Source organism: Dipodomys spectabilis, unplaced genomic scaffold, assembly GCF_019054845.1.
Source record: "Dipodomys spectabilis isolate Male_0828 unplaced genomic scaffold, ASM1905484v1 ptg000112l, whole genome shotgun sequence".
NCBI classification, from domain to species: Eukaryota; Metazoa; Chordata; class Mammalia; order Rodentia; family Heteromyidae; genus Dipodomys; species Dipodomys spectabilis.
Window position 1 is genome coordinate 4418705 of NW_024870789.1, and position 12045 is coordinate 4430749.

Genomic DNA, 12045 nt, shown 5'->3' on the forward strand with positions numbered 1-12045 from the left:
GGGAGCCTGTCACTCATGGCAGCGATGTCTGCGCAAGCACTCTCCAGCCTCAGTGGTGGCTGTTACTGCTCTGAACTCGGTGTACTCAAGATTCACTGCTGGGCCACCCTCCTGCCCAGGCTTCCTCCCCCGCTTCCCATGGACCAATCACTTCAGCGCTACACCTGCTCTGGCCTCTGGCACTGAGGGCACATGAATTCCTGGGACGTTGGCAACGCATATGCTGATCCTGGGGGTTTGAACTCAGGGCCTAGGTGCTGCCCCTAGCTTTTTTACATAAGGCTAGTTCTCTACTGCTTGAGACATAACCCCATCTTTGGCTTCTTTTTGGTGTTTATATGAAAGTAAGAGTCTCATGGATTTGATTTTCTACTCAGGACGACTTTGAACTGTGATCATCAGCTCTGAGTAACTAGGATTTACAGGTGTGAGCCACCAGCACTGGGCTGCAATCTGCGCTGTTGCTTACTCGTACTAGATGAAGCCCATCTCCAGGCGAGGCTCCAAAGCCTGGACCAGGATCGCCCGGCCCTGGCCTGCAGGGCAGTGCTTTCCCACCCGGGTCACATTCAGGCCTTCTCACTTGTAGCTGTCTTGTTTAGGCTCTGGAATTTATGACCAAGCCAGCCTAGACCTCAATCCTCCTAGGCTGACATGTGGGCACCCCTGTACCCAGCGTTTACTGAGATGAGGTCCAGAGTACTTTCTGTTTTCTACTAGAAGTGGAGACGGTGTGGCAGGACCGGCCAGCACTGCACCTGGGAGCCGGCGCGGCGCAGGCCTACCTTCCACTGTCACCTCGATCTCAGGAACCTTCGCGTTACTCCCGGGGCTGCGTGGTCTTTTAGGGGACTGCAGTGCTACAAGGTAAGCACAAGGTTACTTGCGTTCACCATACAACTCACAAGGGGACGCTGTACAAAAGCACATGGTAAAATGCATAGAGTTTGGCTCTTTTCACAGAAACCTGAAGAATTAAATTGGTAGTGTAATCCTCCACATGAGCATCAAAGCTGTGAAAACAGAACAGAGGATTGCACACAGGAAATCCTCGATAGAATGTGAAGGAACACACAGAAACTGCATGGCATGAAATGACTCAGAGGCGCGGACACAGCAGAGGTGGGACACGGGCCCTACAGGGTGGAGGCTGGGAGGAGGAAAGGAAGGCTGATCCGGGGTGGGATGGTGCCTAGAGCGGGCCTCAGGGCTTACCTTTAGTGTTTATCTTGGTGGCCATTCCTGGAGGCAGGTAGGACACAACTAGCTCTGGCCTAGGAAAAAAGGAGCACCAGAGCACTGAGTATAAGGGCGCATCTGACCTGGGCATGCTGGGACACAAGGCTTCCTCCTACTCCACCTCCCATGACTGCTGCGGGCAGAGTGCTTACTTTTTCACCACAAACTTGATTTTGTTGCTCCCACGCACGATCCGCTCTAGGCGTGGGATCCCAAACCAGGTGGGGCTTCGGAAGGGGATCCCTTCTGGCAGGCCCTCCACATATAGGAACTCGGGATTGGACTCAAACACAGGGTACGGCACCTTCACAGCCTCCGTGAGCCCAAGGGCCTGGGCTGCCAGGAAACAGAGGGTGTTAAGTTCACACTCAAGCTGTCCACAACCCAGCAGCCGGGCGCAGGACTGAGGCATATACTCTGTGCATCCAGCAGAGCTGGCACCCAAGTACTGCGCAGAGGGGCTGGACATCTCTACCACAGGACAGACAGCTCTGCAGCTGGTAACGCTCTGCTCGGACAAAATGAATTAAGGCTGAGTGTCCTCCAAGAGCCAGCGTGGTTCCACCGGCGCTCACCAGGCCAGTGGCCAGCAACAGAGGACTGAAGACTCCTGACCACGGACCCAAAAGTCAACCAACACCAGTGACTTAAGTAAAGGACACAAGCTGGAATGGGGCCATGTCTGTCTTGCTAGTAATAGAAACTGAGTCAGGAGAATGAGTCTGAGGCCAGTGTGGGCTACACAGTAAGACCCTGCCTCAACAAACTAGAACCAATAGGTGAGCAAACCAGCTAGTTAAAACGAGGGAGAGAAAAGAAGGTCCTCCCGGAATTCTGCACCCCTCACTTCTGTGCCTGGGACAAGACTCAGGGCACTGACACCCCCATACCCTCAGGACAGCACTGCAGGAAAGTGGTCAGCAAATCCAAGTTCAAACCAATATGCTTTGCAGCACCAACTACATCCCAGTGCCCAGTGTGGACTGGAGACGTGACCCGCTGCCCGCCCTCCCTGCCAGGACACAGAGTGGGAAGGACGAGTCTAAAGGACATAGACTAAAGCCATGTCTGTGTGAAAAGTGCTGTGCAGCTTCTCCAGTGTCGAAACACGGCCTCTATTTGTCTGGAAACAAAGACATAAGCCCTGGCTTTCACATACCAAATTTCAAGTTAAAGATCTCTTCCACTTGCTTCCGAAGCTTGGTGATTCTCACATTCCAGTCTTCCTTGACTAGAGAGCAAATGTGGAGGAATGAATGCCGCTGCTTATTGGGACCAACCCAAGATCATCCTTAAGCCGGACCCCACACACAGCCCGTTCTCCATCAGAGCGAGGTGCAACGGCTGGCGGGAAGCACCCAGGAGCCCATGCCTCAGGGAAGGTGAGGCCATCACCAGAGCTGTACTAGCAGAAATGCCAGGTCGGCCACAGGCAGTGGGCGTGGCGGGCAGCCTTGGTAACTTGTACAGGCCTTGCGATCTCATTTCCCATAGAGGCCCGCCCCAAGCCCCACACAGGACTGGGGAGTGCGGGGATTCCATGGATATAAGCATAAAAGACAAGAAACCCTCACACCCGAGGGAAAAGCCCATCTGCTCCTTTCCCTTACCTGGTGTATTTGTTCTTGGTTGAGTAACTTCAGTTGTGCTGTGAGTCAGGAGTTCTGGTCTGTGAAAACATGAATGGGTGCGTTACGGCCTGCACACAGCCGCATACAGAGTCACTGCAGCAGTGACAGTGGACCGTGTGGACAGTTCGGGTGGGGTTCCACGGACACCACAAGGGCTGTTGATGCTGACCAGTGGAAAACTACCACTCCTTCTGAACCCAAACCAGCAGCTCACAGGCCCCATCCTCCCTGACAAGGGCCCAGCAGCAGCATTCAACCACTGAGCTGAGACAGAGCTCTGCTCCTATGCCACCCTGACTGCCTGCAAAACACGCCTCAAGAACCTGCCTAGGCTGGGCACGGGGGGCTCCCGCCTATAAACCTAGCTATCCAGGATCCAGGTTCAAAGCCCACAAGGGCAGGAAAGTCTCTGAGACTTTCCAATTCATTATCAAAACAGCCAAAAATCAAGCTGTGACACTCAAGTGGTAGAGCATCAGCCATGAGTGCAAAAGCTAAGGGAAAAATGAAAAAAACAGCCGCCTGGCCAGCATGCAAATGCAAGGGACAGGAGGGAGTCCGCATGCCCCCCCCCCATTCTCTGCCTGCCACAGGACACACTGGCAAGCAGGATGGGGGAAGAATAAGGCACACCACACACATGAGAAACACCATGCCAGCTGATGGCCCTGGCAGGGGCAGGGGCAGGGCCTGGCACAGCCCTCATAGCCAGTCCTAAAGGAAGCCTACATGTGCAGCGATAGGGCGCCGCTCTGACCACAGCAAAGCCCACCGCTAGGAGACGCGGCACTGCAGAAGACAGGGCTTACCTTTTAATCACAAACTTGATCCGGTTGCCGACTTGAATGATCTTCTCCAGCCGGGGGATCCCGTACCAGGAGGGGCTCCGGAAGGGGATGTTCTCAGGGAGCCCCTCCACATACAGGTCGTTCGGATGGGCCTCAAATTTTTGGTAGGGCACTGCCTTGGCCTCGCCGCTGCCCAAGGCCTCCGCTGGGGGAACAATGAGGAGGGGTGGTCACCACACATGTGCACATGCACATGCAAACACGCATGCGCACGCACACAGATGCACACAACTCATACTCAGCAGACAGAAAGGTGCCAGGAGAGCCAGGAGGCTCAGGTGAGCACAACACACAGGGGCTGCTGGCCAATGCACAGCAAATGCTGACGGCTAGCTAGTCTTGTCCCTAGCCCAGGCTGGCTGCCACAGTGGAACTCTGCTGCTAACCCTCCTGTAAGCTTGGGGCCCCATCAGGCCCCTAATTTCTAAAGGAAACTGCTATCTGCAAAGAACTCATGCGTGAGATCGAAGACAGCAACACAAGCGGTTCCATCACAACGCAGCAAATGGAGCCCACACGTGAGCCTGTGTGCACCAAGCTCCACAAGGAAGCTCCACGGGTGACCACGTGTGGGCGAGCGGGGGAGGGGGCATCCCAAGCCCACACACACTGAAACGGAAGGAAGAGCTGGGGCTCTGCCTCCGGCACAGGAGGAAACACAGCACAGGACACTAACAGCTGGTATTTGGGGTTCACTGAACTATTTTCCACTACTTTTGAATATCTATAAAGACTGTAACTAGAAATAAAAATGAGCTGGTGCCAGTGGCTCACACCTACAACCCTAGCTAGCTGGGAGGAAGGAATGAAGATCATCAAGGCCTGGGGTGGGGTGTCCTCAAGACCCCATCTCAGTTAACGGCTGGAGTAGCCACTATCCCAGCAGCTACAAAGCACCAACAGGAAGATAAGGGACCAGGCTGACACAGGCAAAGGGTGAGACTACTTCAGAAAGAATTAGAGGGAAGAAAAAAGAAAAGCTGGAGACATATTCAGTAAGTCCCACATCAAAACTACACCCAACAGCACCAGGAAGGGCACACGCAGACAGCTGCCCCAGACCTGTGCGGATGCAGGCCTGGCTGCCCGGCCCCGCCCCGCCCCGCCCCGCCCCGCCCTCGAGTGGGCGCTCACAGCTAGTGCCTCAGTGAAAGGTCATGGGATTTCCTTGCTCCCTAGTCTCATTCTCCTTCCACAATGAAGGTGCCTGTCACCTTCCTCCTCCTCCCTCTCAGTGGCCATACATGGGGCACAGGCAGTAATCAGCATGTCATAAACCCCAGCTTTCAGAGGAAGCATGCCCAGAAAATCAGAGCGCACGCGGCCAGGGCTGGCCTCACGCCTGGAGTGAATGTAAGTCTAGAGATTCTGCTTAATAGGAAAATAAACCTAGCTGGGCACCACTGGTTCATGCCTGTAATCCTAGCTACTCAGGAGGCTGAGATCTGAGGATCACAGTTCAATGCCAGCTTGGGCAGGAAAGTCTGTAAGACTTTTATCTCCAATAAACCACTAGAAAACTGGAAGTGGCACTGTGGCTCAAGCAGTAGAGCACTAGCCTTGAGCAAAGAGCGCAGGGACAGTGCCCAGGCCCAGAGTTCAAGCCCCACGACTGACCAAAAAAAAAAAAAGAAAGAAAATAAACCTATTTCTAGCAAGCTTTCTATGAACAACAAACCAATAAGTATTATCGGAAAAGCAAGAGCAGACGATATGGAAGAGGGGTGGTAATGTCTCTGGACTGTGCTGGGTCTCGCTCCCAACCACACTATGAGGCCTGGCAGTTTCCATAAAGAAGTCTGGCCAGCCTGGATTAACTTCATGCCTCACAAACTGAAGCTTAGGCCCTGCAGTCCAGTAACTACTCAGGAGGCTGACCTCTGAGGATCATGGTCCAAAGCCAGCTCAGGCAGGTTAGTCCATGAATTAATCACTAAAAAGCTGGAAATGGAGCTGTGGCTCCAGTGGTACAGTGTTAGTCTTGAGCAAAAAAACCTCAGGGACAGGGCTGGGAGGTTGGCTCAGTGGTAGAGTGCTTGCCTTGTATGCTGAGGCCCTGGGTTCAATTCCTCAGCACCACATAAGCAAAAAAAGAAAAAAGCCAGAAGTGGCGCTGTGGCTCAAGTGGTAGAGCGCTAGCCTTGAGCTGAAGAGCTGAGGGACAGCGCCCAGGCCCAGAGTTCAGGCCCCACGACCGGACCCCCCAAAAAAAAACAAAACTCAAGGACAGCACCCAGGCCCTGGACTGGCACAAGGAAGGAAGGAAGGAAGGAAGTAAGGAAGGAAGGAAGGAAGGGAAATTTTTTTAATTAAAAGAAAGAAGGGATGGTAATGGAGGGTTAACAATGCTTGATAGGAAATGTACTCATTATCTTTCTCCTGTAACCGTAACCCTTCTGTACAGAGTCTTTACAATAATATATACATATATTTATATTTATAATAAATAGCCGGGCACCGGTGGCTCATGACTGTACTCCTAGCTACTCAGGAGGCTGAGATCTGAGTATTACAGTTTAAAGTCAGCCCAGTGGGGCTGGGAAGGTGGCTTAGTGGTAGAGCGCTTGCTTTGCATGCATGAGGCCCTGGGTTCAATTCCTCAGCACCACATAAGCAAAAAGAAAAAAAGCCGGAAGTGGCGCTGTGGCTCAAGTGGTAGAGTGCTAGCCTTGAGCTGAAGAGCTGAGGGACAGCACTCAGGCCTAGAGTTCAGGCCCCACGACCGGACCCAAAATAAATAAATAAATATAAATTAAAATTAAAAATAAATAAATATCCTGATGCTAGAATAACATAGAATAGACAAAAAAATGTTAAATAAAATAAAATAAAGTCAGCCCAGGCAGGAAAGTCCGTGAGACTCTAATCTCTAATAAACCACTCAGAAAACTGGAAGTGGCGCTGTGGCTCAAGAGGTTGAGCGCTAGCTTTGAGTTGAAGAGCTGAGGGACAGCGCCAGACCCAGAGTTCAAGCCCCATGACCAACAAGAAAGCAGGGAAGCAAGGAAGCAGGGAAGCAAGGAAGCAGGAAGGGAGGGAGGGAGGGAGGGAGGGAGGAAAAGGGGGAGGGAGGGAGGGAGGGAGGGCAAAGATAAGTGAATGTGAGGGATGTGTGTTTGGTAGGAAGCAGCGTCAGCCACGGACTCACCAAACTTCTTGCAGAACAGCTGGTCCACCATCTTGCGCAACTTGGTGATTCTGGCGTACCACTCCTCCTTGACTGTGGGACATAGGCTCTGCTCAGAGGCGCTGGCAACGCTGCCAGGCGCACAAGCCCTGCGAGGGTTCACCTCACAGCTCAGGGCACTCTGCAAACACCCCACACTGGGCTCCACAGTAAATAAGGTCAGGAAATAAACTGTTTACTCAAGGGCAGAACATTTCTACCACGAAAAGTGGGGAGACAGGTTTGGGGTGCTTCCTCCACCCCCATATTATGCCAGAGCAAATACACGAAGCACATCATGTCTGTATTTCATTCAAAGGCATGGGATGAGCTCATTATTCTAGTCCAGGCTTCATGGTCTAAAAAGCATAATGCTATCTCCTACTCAGGAGGCTGGGACCTGAGGAATGAAGTTTGAAGCCAGCCAGAGCAGAAAAATCCCTGTCACTCTTATCTCCAATTAACCACTAGAAAACTGGAACTAGAGCTGTGGCTCAAATGGTAGAGTGCTAGTCTTTAGCAAAAAAGCTCAGCAACAGTGCTCAGGTCCTGAGTTCAAGCTACAGGACTGGGGGGAAAAAAACCCTAAATAAATCTTTTGTCATGTGCTAGATACACTGTATACTAAAGAATGGAGACAGATAATGAGCTGGCAGATGCATTCTGTCAGGTAACACATTTTCTATCCAAAAAGGGCAGACCTTCCCTCACTCTCAAAGAGCTAACAGGCAGCCGAGGTTCCTCACAGACTGAATAGCACTGAGAACCCGTGGCCCACAGCCAGGGTGGCCAGGAGGGGAGATCCTTCCACACGGGCAGCTCCAGAAGACCTGTGTGCTGAAGCACCAAAGGCGCCGGGCTGACACGTACCTCCCGACGCAGGCTTGTCCAGCTGCAGGTCTTCCCGAGTTGAGTTGAGCAGCTCATGTCTGAAAGCAGAGGCAGGCAGTGAGCACACGGCCGAGGCCATCCTGGTTCCGGGCACGGAGCGCTCACTCCCCAAGTAGCACAGAGGCTAAGCACAAGGTCTCCACTGCTCTCACAGCCATGCTGCCCGAGGCCTGTAGTCTCCCCTGTCACACCCCAAACTAACCTCCTCCACGCATCCACCAACACATTAAAGACACATCAAAGACACGACCCTGTAGGGTCATCTGTGTTTTCTCTAAATGCCAGTTTTTAATACAATGCAGATTTTTTTTTTTTTGGGGGGGGGGTTGGCTGTGGAACTTGAACTCTAGGCCTAGGTGCTGTCCCTGAGCTCTTCAGCTCAAGGATCTACCACTTTGAACTGGGATCCTCAGAGCTCAGCCTCCTGAGTAGCTAGGATCATAGGTGTGAGCTACCAGCACCCAGCTCATTGCATTTTTTTTTTTTTGGGTCCGGTCGTGGGGCCTGAACTCTGGGCCTGGGCGCTGTCCCTCAGCTTTTCAGCTCAAGGCTAGCACTCAGGGCTAGGAAGGTGGCTCAGTGGTAGAGCGCTTGCCTTGCAATGCATGAAGCTCTGGGTTCGATTCCTCAGCACCACATAAGCAAAAAGAAAAAAGCCAGAAGTGGCGCTGTGGCTCAAGTGGTAGAGCACTATCCTTGAGCTGAAGAGCTGAGGGGCAGTGCCCAGGCCCAGAGTTCAGGCCCCATGACCGGACCAAAAAAAAAACTAAAAAAAAAAAAAAGGCTAGCACTCTACCACTTGAGCCACAGCGCCACTTCCGGCTTTTTTCTTTTTGCTTACGTGGTGCTGGGGAATCGAACCCAGGGCCTGAGGCATGCAAGGCAAGTGCTCTATCACTGAGCCATCTTCCCAGCCCTCACTGCACATTTTTATGTGTGTGCGTCAGTACTAGAGCTTGAAGTCAGGACCTGGACACTGTCCTTTTGCCTTTTTTTTTTTTTTTGCTGAAGGCTAGCACTCTACCACTTAAGCCACAGCTCCACTTCTGGCTTTTTGGTGGTTAACTGGAGATGAGTCTTACGGACTTTCCTGTCTGTACTGGCTTCAAACCAAGATACTCAGATCTCAGCCTCCAGAGTAGTGTGTGTGTGTGTGTGTGTGTGTGTGTGTGTGTGTGTGTGTGTGTGTGTGTGTGTGTGTGTGTGTGTGTGTGTGTGTGTGTGTGTGTGTGTGTGTGTGTGTGTGTGTGTGTGCGTCTCTGTGTGTGTGTGTGTCTGTGTCTGTGTGTGTGTCTGTGTATCTGTATGTGCCTGTGTGTGTGTGTCTGTGTGTGTGTCTGTGTGTGTGTCACAGGCCACCAGCTGCAAGAATTGGCCACTGCAGCGTTGTATCACAAATGAGAAGACAAGCTCCCAAGGGCATCACACTGGGGCGGCGGGGGTGGGGGGTTGAGGCACGTGACTGGCACAAAGCTTTCAGAAGCTGCAGCTTCTCTCCACGGGGTGCCTGTGTGCAGCGGTGGCCGCCTCACTGGGGTGACTATGGCCACTCAGCCCCACACAATGGACAACATCAAAGGCGCAGGCTGTGCATTTCAACAAGACCTCAGCCCATCTTTGGGCTTCTCCACGGCCATGTCCTGGACTTTTGTGCCGCAAACAGGCAGCTACACTCTGCTCCCTGGTCTGGAACTAGGTGCCAAGTGCGCGCTGAAATGGGAGTGGAGACGGAGCCACAGCAGCCATTCCCGCCCTCCTCTTCTTCTCATCCCCACCAGGGCCCTGATGAGTAGGAGTCCTTTTGTGCTGGTGCAGTGGCTTGGGCCTGTAGTGACAGCTACTGAGGAACTGAGGCATGGAGCACTGGCAGCCGCAGCCAGCCCACAGGAACATCCTCGCGAATCCGTCTCTTATTAACTAGCAAGCAGCCAGTGGCCCGCATGGAAGAGCCAGCGAGAGCCTGGCTGAAGCCCCGGCGGGAAGGGCTGCACTCCCACCAAACACCTCACCGTGGCCTCCACAAAAGGAAGCGGCAGCACTCAGGACCCCACACAGCTCACCGGAGTCCCCTGACCCCCACATCATGCTCTGCCTTCACTTTTACAACCACACACACAAATATGCTTTCAAAGTTTTACACCTACCAACACGCCACTGCCTTCAGCACACAGCAGCAAGGGAAATGATGGGCCGGGATGGCCCACCTGGTGCTCAAGTTCTGACTCAACAATCCTCCACAAAATACAAAAATGCTAGAAGAAAATGTGTATTAATTTGTCAACTAAAAAAAAAAAAATTAAAGCTGGGTGCCGGTGGTTCACGCCTGTAATCCTAGCTACTCAGGAGGCTGAGATCTGAGGATCATGGTTCAAAGCCAGCCCGGGCAGGAAACTCCATGAGACTCTTATCTCCAATACAAACCACTAGAAAACCGGAAGCGGTGCTTTGGCTCAAGCAGTAGAGCGCTCGCCTTGAGCTGAAGAGCACAGGGGACAGCGCCCAGGCCCAGAGTTCAAGCCACACAACCAAAAAAATAAAAATAAAATAATAAAATAAAAGCCCAGCACCAGTGGCTCATGTCTATAATCCTAGCTACTCAGGAGGCTGAGATCTGAGGATCTCAGTTCACAGCCAAGCAGGGCAGGAAAGTCCTTGAGAGTCTTATCTCAAAAAAATTGGATGTGGAGCTGTGGCTCAAAGTGGTAGAGCACTAGGCTTTGAGTACAAAAGCTCAAGGACAATGACAATGCCCAAGTCCTAGGACTGGCATGGAGGAAGGGAGGGAAGAGGAAAAGGAGGGAAGGAGGGAAGGCAGGCAGGCAAGCAGAAGAACAAAGCTAAGAGCTGGAAAGGCTTACTTCTTAATCACGAAACGAATCCTCTCCTTTGCGAGCAGGATCCTCTCGAGGCGGGGGATCCCGTAGGTGGACGGCCTTCTGAAAGGAATCCCCTCAGGAAGGCCTTCTACATAAAGGTCTTCAACGTGGGACTGGAAAAGAGGGTATGGAATCGTCACAGGACCTTTGGCTTTTATAGCTTGAGCTTGAAGGATAAAAAGAGAAAGAAAGAGATCATCATTAAAAGGCAGGCCAGGAAAAGAATGATAACCCAACATGCACCACTCTTTGCTGTGTGACTTTTATCTCTATTCCTGTAGCTATGGTAACGAGATAAACCAGGACAAGCATCCTGAGAGCCAGGGAGCCAGCACTGGTTCAGCCAGGCCTGAGTGAGACAGGTCAGGTTCCCACAATCCTGCATGTTGATAGCCGTGAGGAATGCCCAGCACAGCAGTAGTGCCCGAAGCTGGACAAGGAAAGGCCTGAGTCAGCTACAGAGCCTGCTTGGTCTGCCCACGCCCAGAGGCCACATATAAACGGCTATGTCTGAAGCTTCTTTTCTTTTCTTTTATTGTGAGAATACCATACAGAGGAGTTACAATTACATGGGCAAGATAACGAGTACATTTCTTATCAGGTATTGTTGCCTCCTCTTTGTTTCCCCTTCCCATCCCATCTCATACTCCCCCCTCCCCCGATCCGATCCTCCCCCCACCTCCCACCAAAGTTGTAAAGTTCATTTTTCGACATAACAACTTGTACATCTCATTGTTGCAATGGGTCCACCTGTATCTCTCGTTAAACGATTTGTTTTTTCCCTTCCCCTCCACAAATTATACCAACATCAAATACAGTGAAAACATGGATTATACCGTGGGGGAGGGACATACAAAGCAACAAAGAAATCATCTTATAAATATGTTAGAAACAATTGCATGAAAGGAAAAAAAAAAAAAAAAAATTTGAATACTTATCTTGGGGTTCATTCCCCTAACATCAACTTATCTGACCTTTTCTGCTTGACTCAGACATATACTAGTTATTGCAAATAAGGGAAACCATGGGACCTATGCTTCTTTGGGCCTGGCCAAAGCTTCTTTTCTTACTGCCATTTATATAACGTTTACTTTGGGACACATGAGCCACCAGCCAGGAACCATGGGCACCTCCACTACATCAACTCACTTGGGGGGGGGGTGTCAGGCCTCTGTGTCCAGGGCCTGGTACACCCTTGCATGGGACACAACAGGCTCCACAGAATTACACAGAACTTTTCCTCAGAACTGTGGCACTGCAGAAACTCCAGGTTGCCCGTGCTCAGAGTGATGTGGAGGCATGGCACATTCCTGGCAGGTGAGTGCTGAGCCCACAGGACCCTCAGCCGTGAGCAGCAATCCCACCGTCAAATGCGCATAACAGACACGACACGA

The 12045-nt window shown here is 51.8% G+C and overlaps 1 protein-coding gene across 4 annotated transcripts in view; it reads right to left on the minus strand.

The window, feature by feature from the left end:
- Gtf2i (general transcription factor IIi) overlaps positions 1 to 12045 on the minus strand; it is a 50866-nt gene that overhangs the window by 11402 nt on the left and 27419 nt on the right. For all 4 annotated transcript variants that reach the window (XM_042688096.1, XM_042688097.1, XM_042688095.1 and 1 more), the window contains 9 exons: positions 10634 to 10817; positions 7755 to 7813; positions 6867 to 6938; positions 3680 to 3863; positions 2850 to 2908; positions 2399 to 2470; positions 1392 to 1575; positions 1216 to 1274; positions 786 to 860 (listed from right to left, as the gene is read on the minus strand). In XM_042688096.1, coding sequence (XP_042544030.1) covers positions 786 to 860; positions 1216 to 1274; positions 1392 to 1575; positions 2399 to 2470; positions 2850 to 2908; positions 3680 to 3863; positions 6867 to 6938; positions 7755 to 7813; positions 10634 to 10817 — 948 coding nt within the window. The remainder of the gene's footprint in view (positions 1 to 785; positions 861 to 1215; positions 1275 to 1391; positions 1576 to 2398; positions 2471 to 2849; positions 2909 to 3679; positions 3864 to 6866; positions 6939 to 7754; positions 7814 to 10633; positions 10818 to 12045) is intronic.